The 6000-nt window shown below is 43.7% G+C and overlaps 1 protein-coding gene across 1 annotated transcript in view; it reads left to right on the top strand.

Annotated features, from left to right (window-relative positions):
- The first annotated feature begins 278 nt into the window (after positions 1-278).
- Positions 279-6000, top strand: part of LEKR1 (leucine, glutamate and lysine rich 1) — a 128987-nt gene continuing 123265 nt past the window's right edge. Inside the window, exons 1-2 of the mRNA XM_080657047.1 lie at positions 279-326; positions 3636-3725. Of these exons, the coding sequence (XP_080513173.1) occupies positions 3678-3725 (48 nt within the window). The 5' untranslated portion in view covers positions 279-326; positions 3636-3677. The remainder of the gene's footprint in view (positions 327-3635; positions 3726-6000) is intronic.

Genomic DNA, 6000 nt, shown 5'->3' with positions numbered 1-6000 from the left:
AACAGGAACTGCCGCGTCCTCCACGCGGGCCCCAGGACCAGGGTGAGAGGTAGACACCCCGAGGCTCCCAACCCAGGAGGCAGAGCTGGGCCCGCTCCCTGCGTCCCACGGTCGCCGCCGACCCCAGCCGCCTCCCCGCCGTGCTGCCTCTCACGCACTCAGCGTCAGAGGAGACATTTGCACGGACCCCAACGCGAGCTTCCCCCTTGCGCCTGGGGCCTCGCGTGGGCCGTGACGCCACCGCGCCCTGACGTCACGTCGACGTGCAGCGCGGTCTCCCAGGAGACTGGGGAAGCCGTTTCGCACCCGGCGGCGTCCAGGTCTAGGTGAGAGACGGCGAACGGCTTCCTGAACCGCGGGGGCACCCGGTTCCCTGGGACGCAGTTCCGGCGCGGAGGCGTGCCGGCGCCGGGAGAGGGCCGGAAAGCGGGGCGCGGCGCCCCCTGGCTGGTCCCCGCGAGCCCGCCCGCCTGGCTCGGCATCCACTTCCCCCCACAGTGCGTGGCTGGGCCTCCGCGCCGCGCCTTCCGCCTCCTCTTCCTGCCGCGGCAGGTCCCGCGGGAACGGGGTTAGACAGGGACACATTTCACAAGCCTTCCTGCAGTTTGTCTGGCCTCGCAGTTGGTCTTTGTTTGGAAAAGTCCGCCGCTCAAGAAAGTCTTAGTACAACTCCCGCTTCACCTGACGCTGACCTGCTCCTCTTGGGTGACTCACGCCAGGGGGATAGTTCTTTACGAACGGGCCTGAAAACGGGACGGGAGCCAACGGCCCATCGTGACCCTGGTGTGGGGAAGGGAATCGGAAGTGAACAGTGAGGAACATTTCTGTGTTTTTGGCATTTTCCTCCTGACCCTGTTAGAGAGAGAGAGAGAGAGAGAGAGAGAGAGAGAGCAGTGTCAGAAACACCTGACATAGCTGCTGCCAGTTATCGCCGCCGCACCTCTTGCCCAAGGGCAGCCTACACGAGTTTAAAGTGAAAGAATAAAAGGGGCTCATTTGATAAAACATGCAAAGTAATGTAAAGGAAAATTAAAATGAACAAATTTCCCTGTGGCCAAAAGGGAAAGAGACCTTTCCCCTCCCTATGTTGAGAAACTTCTTATTTGTGAATGCTCCCTCTATTCCTTTAATATGCATGCAAAGCTTTTAAAGACCCATATTGTTTTCCTTGAGGACGAGGGATCCATTTCTTTAAAATGTAAATATCAAGGAAATTAACTCCCCTATTTCCATATCTCCTAGAGTTTTAGTTTAGGTGCCTTCTAGCAACCACCTACTTTGTCATAGAGATTTGCATTCCTTAGAACAGACGCAATTAGCTAGAATAGATGGCTACTTGGATTACCAGGTGATTTAAAATGAACTATTAGAGAGTGTATAGCAAGCTGTATTGAGGACAAGTTACCATTTATCTTGAGAACATACGTGTAATGGATTGTATCTGCCTGGTTGTATAAAAAGTGGGATTTCTTTCTGTCTCTGTAATCTCATTAGCAGATTGATTGTGATGTGCCTCACAGTCTGGTTAAATGCATATTCAATAATGAAATTACTATCTTTCTGCTACAGAGAGATTTTCTGGGTTAGCAGAATATTTTATTTTTAATTTTTCCTCAATAACCAGAACCGGCCAATTCTCCTTTGGTAGAATAAGACCACAAAGTTGGGATAGATTTACAAACAATCAAGGTTCTAAATCAAAACTGCCTTGTTTACACTGTCACTAGATCCATGCTCTCAAATAATTTTGTGGCTGGAATTTTAAAAGGAGATTTAGTTGGTAATTTAGGAGAAATTCTCCCAATAGAGTTTAATTAAGCTGATGCCATCTTATTTTTCTATTGGTGAGTCCATTGTAAAATGGCAGAAATGAGAATAATGAGCCTTTTGTGAATAATGAGTGCTTGCCACATCACGGTTACAGTCTGCCAAACATCACATTATTATGTACTTGGACATGTGGGCCAATGTTAACTATGTCAGTTAACTTTACCCCATAGTCAGCTGCAGTTAACTTTACCAAACACACACACACACACACACACACACACACATTATATTTATATGGGAAGACAGATCATTAATTATTTGCTGTAAAGAGCAGCTCATTAAAACAAGGGATTTTATGCTAATAGGATAGCGAGGGAATCCTCTCTTCCACCAATGGTTGCATAATTAAAAAAAAATACTGCCACTATAAGAATTTTTGTCATATACAATTTACCTGCTACCTTGGCAAGGCTGGAGTTGCTATCTCAGATAGACTTCTAGGCCTCTCCTGTCAAAATCGTACCCTGATCAAAAGCAAATCACCTCAGGAAGCCTTCACTAATACTCCACTCCTAGATTGTTCTTTGTCTACAACTGTTGGCCCTTAGGCCTTGTTCCCTGCTGTGGAATTGGGCCTATATCATTTTACTCTGCTGCCACCCTTATCCCTTGGGTATATATAAACATCTCTCACTCATGAAATTGGACTGTCTATTCTTCCTCCATATTTGAGAAAGATTGAAAAAACACACACAAAACCCAAATGCTCCTCCATTCTGTGTGGTTTTATGAAAGTAGTGATAGAGTGTTATATAGAACGAGAGGCCCAGTGCACGAAATTCATTCACGGGTGGGGTTCCTAGGCCTGGCTGGCAATCAGGGCCTGTTGGGAACATCTCACCCAGAATCGAACTAGACAGGCCAGCCAGGGCCTGCTGTCTATCGGCCAGGGCCTGGGGGCCTGCTGGCCAGGCCTTGGGGGCCTAATGGCTGCTGGATGGGGGGAGGGACCGCGGGAGGTTTGGTGGCTGGGGGTGGACCAGGGGAGGTTGGCTGGCTGAGGGAGCGCACTGACCACCAGGGGGCAGCTCCTGCATTGAGCGTCTGCCCCCTGGTGGTCAGTGTACATCATAGCGACTGGTTGACCGGTCATTCCAGTTCGGTCATAGTGGTCGCTTAGGCTTTTATATATATAGATTATTTTATTATAAAATGAAAATCTATTAAAAGTAAAATACCTACATAGAAATAATAAAAGTGTTCATTTTTAGTTAAATTTGGCACTTGGCTTCTCATACTTTGATGTTTCTTCTGTTCAGGGCCTGCATATCATATTTAATCTGATAATATATTTTTTTAAACTACATTCATGTCACAGTTGCTTTTCTTGTCTGCCAAACTAAAATACCATATTTACACATTTTTCTAGTAGATTTTCAGAAAAAAAAAAAACTTAAAAAAAAATCTTGAAATAAATGGTTACATTTAAAATTTTATGATCCTTATTTTGTATTTGCAAAGCAAATAATTAGTATTAAACCACCACAGAAATTACAGTTGGACTATTAATTTCTTTTTTTTTGTTAAGTGTGTATACATTAAAAATGTTTTTTAATTCTTTATTGTAGAAAGAATTGCATATGTCTCTAAAGAAAAAATATTTGCAGCTACTATCAGCAGTCTCTGTAGGTCTTTCCTGTTCTATTGGCCTAATAACTGAGAAAACCCCACTTGTACTGTTTAACACTGATGAAATAAACATCTGTTTAAACAGTTATCACCATTCTTTTTCCAACATTACCAAGAATTTATACCTCTTAATTTTTTACATTATTCAATTCTGACCATTGCCATTATATTTTTAGGTTATTTTACTTCAGAGCTCCTTCAGTATATTTTGGGAAATTATGGATCGTCACGTTCCCATGCACGCATTACCTGAAGAAATCCAAAAGGTATGACATTATATTGTGTTATTATAAAATAACATTGGAAACATGTTAGCAGGTAGATAATTCTAAAACTTGGGGAACTGAATTCAGAGGTTCTGTATTTATTTTGGTCAGGGCATCTGTAATGAATTGATGAAGTGGGGAAGGGAATAATCCTAATGGTCAGAATTGTGGAATTCAATTCAGTGCAGTGTTTGACCTGTGAACAAAGGCAGATATACAATTCCAGCACAGTATTTGACCAGGTGTTTGCAGAGCCTGGTAGTATATTTAGCTATTTTCTAGCAGCTTTGCAGAAAAAAAGGTTTTTTAAAAAAACAAAACTGAAATTAATGCGTCTGTTTAAAATTTTAAGTGATCCTTAGTCTGTATTTGCAAAACTAAAAATTAATAGTAAACCACCACAGAAATTATAGTTAGCGTGTAGTTTTTTATGATGCTAAGTTTTGAAGTCTCTCTCTATAAGGGTCTATTTCAGTTCCACCTGAAATCTTGCACGAGGTACTGTTTTAAGCCTTTTCATATATATCAGTTCATTTAATCTAGTTAACAAGTCTTCAGAATTTTTTGCTCTTCTCCCAGTTAGTTCTTATCTGTCCTCAGGCAAACTCATTACTCCTATATTTAGTTTAGCATTGCATATATTATTAACAGTATAATTTTAAAAATAGCTTTTTGAAACCGATCGACAAAATGTGAATTAAATCTCAGACCTTAGCTATCATTAATCATTCAGGTTTTTTAGTAAATCTACAGTCAACTCTTAAGCACCAGTCTGTTATTTTTTAATTGAAAAATTGCAGTCAGCTCTCAGATAGGCTTTTATCCTTTGTTCATGTTGCTTTGGGCTTCCTGTTACCATTGATTTAACTTGATGCTTACTGTTACTGCATGTTCTTCAGATTTATGTAAACTGCAGCCTTGCAGGAACTGGAAGGGAAGTCCAATTGCCAGAAAAAACCTTTTCAACCACTGCATTTAATTTGCTTCACCTTTTAAGTTAGATGTAAGAAATAGCACAAAGAGAGCTCAGCTATACTATGCTTACCTGAGAAATGGTGCTTCTATGTGTTTGTAGACATGGAATGTCCCTCTTCTCTCCCTCAACTGAATTCCTCCCATATACTACCCTGTGTGGTAAAGATGAAAAGAAAATAAAACCATCTGCAAGAAACAATTCCCATACTTCAGATTCCAGTCATCTGTCAGGAAGAGGATATATAATGAGATGAAAAAAACAACTCTAGAAGACAGTGTATAATTTAAATGTCATATAAGATAGTAGCTTTTTTGGGAAAGGAGGAGGTAGGGACAGGAATCCCCAAGTATTGGAATAGTCAAGGGAGGAGCTTTATGCAGGAAGTAGAACTGGGATTGGTCCTTGAAGGCAGAGTATTGCTATAGACAGATAGGCTATAGAGCATGCTAGGCTAAGGGAACAGCTTACTGGTGAGAAAAAGCTGGCCAAGTTAGAGAATGTTTAACAATTTAAATATTTTGAATATATGAGAAAGTATGTATTTATTTTGGCAAGGTTTTTATGAGAGTTCTAGAATGTTTTTTCTCATGTTTAAGGTACTTTATAAATAAACTAGAAGTCCGGTGCACGAAATTCGTGCATGGGGGGGGGGGTGTCCCCTCAGCCCAGCCTGCACCCTCCCCAATCCGGGACCCCTCGGGGGATGTCCGACTGCTGATTTAGGCCTGAATTGGCAGTCGGACATCCCTCTCACAATCTGGGACCACTGGCTCCTAACTGCTCACCTGCCTGCCTGCCTGACCACCTCTAACTGCCCCCCCTGCCAGCTTGATCACCCCTAACTGCCTCTGTCCTCCCTGCCAGCCTGGTCGCCCCAACTGCCCCCCGCTGCTGGCCTGGTCGCCCCCAACTGCCCCCCCCCCTGCTGGCCTGGTCACCCCTCACTGCCCCCCGCCCCTGCCAGCCTGGTCACCCCACGCAGCCTGCTATTCACTCGTTTGGTCATCCCTCACTAACCCCCCTGCCGGCCTGGTCGCCCACACAGCCTGCTGTTCAGTCATTTGGTTGTCCCTCACTAACCCCCTGCTGGCCTGGTCACCCCATGCAACCTGCTGTTCGGTCATTACTGTGAGGGCATCCTGACAAATTTGCATATTATCCTTTTATTAGTATAGATTGCTTAAAGATGCTGAAACCAAGCATTTCATAAATCTGCAGTTATATTCTCAAAGCAGGAATGGCAAGCAGCTATCCATGCAGAGAAGAGGTGAGTCCAGGAGAAGCGCAGCTGCCTAAGGC

The sequence above is a fragment of the Plecotus auritus genome, assembly GCF_963455305.1.
Source record: "Plecotus auritus genome assembly, chromosome: 2".
NCBI lineage: Eukaryota > Metazoa > Chordata > Mammalia > Chiroptera > Vespertilionidae > Plecotus > Plecotus auritus.
The sequence above is the reverse complement of the archived record's forward strand: the minus strand, read 5'-3'. Positions and strand labels throughout refer to the sequence as shown.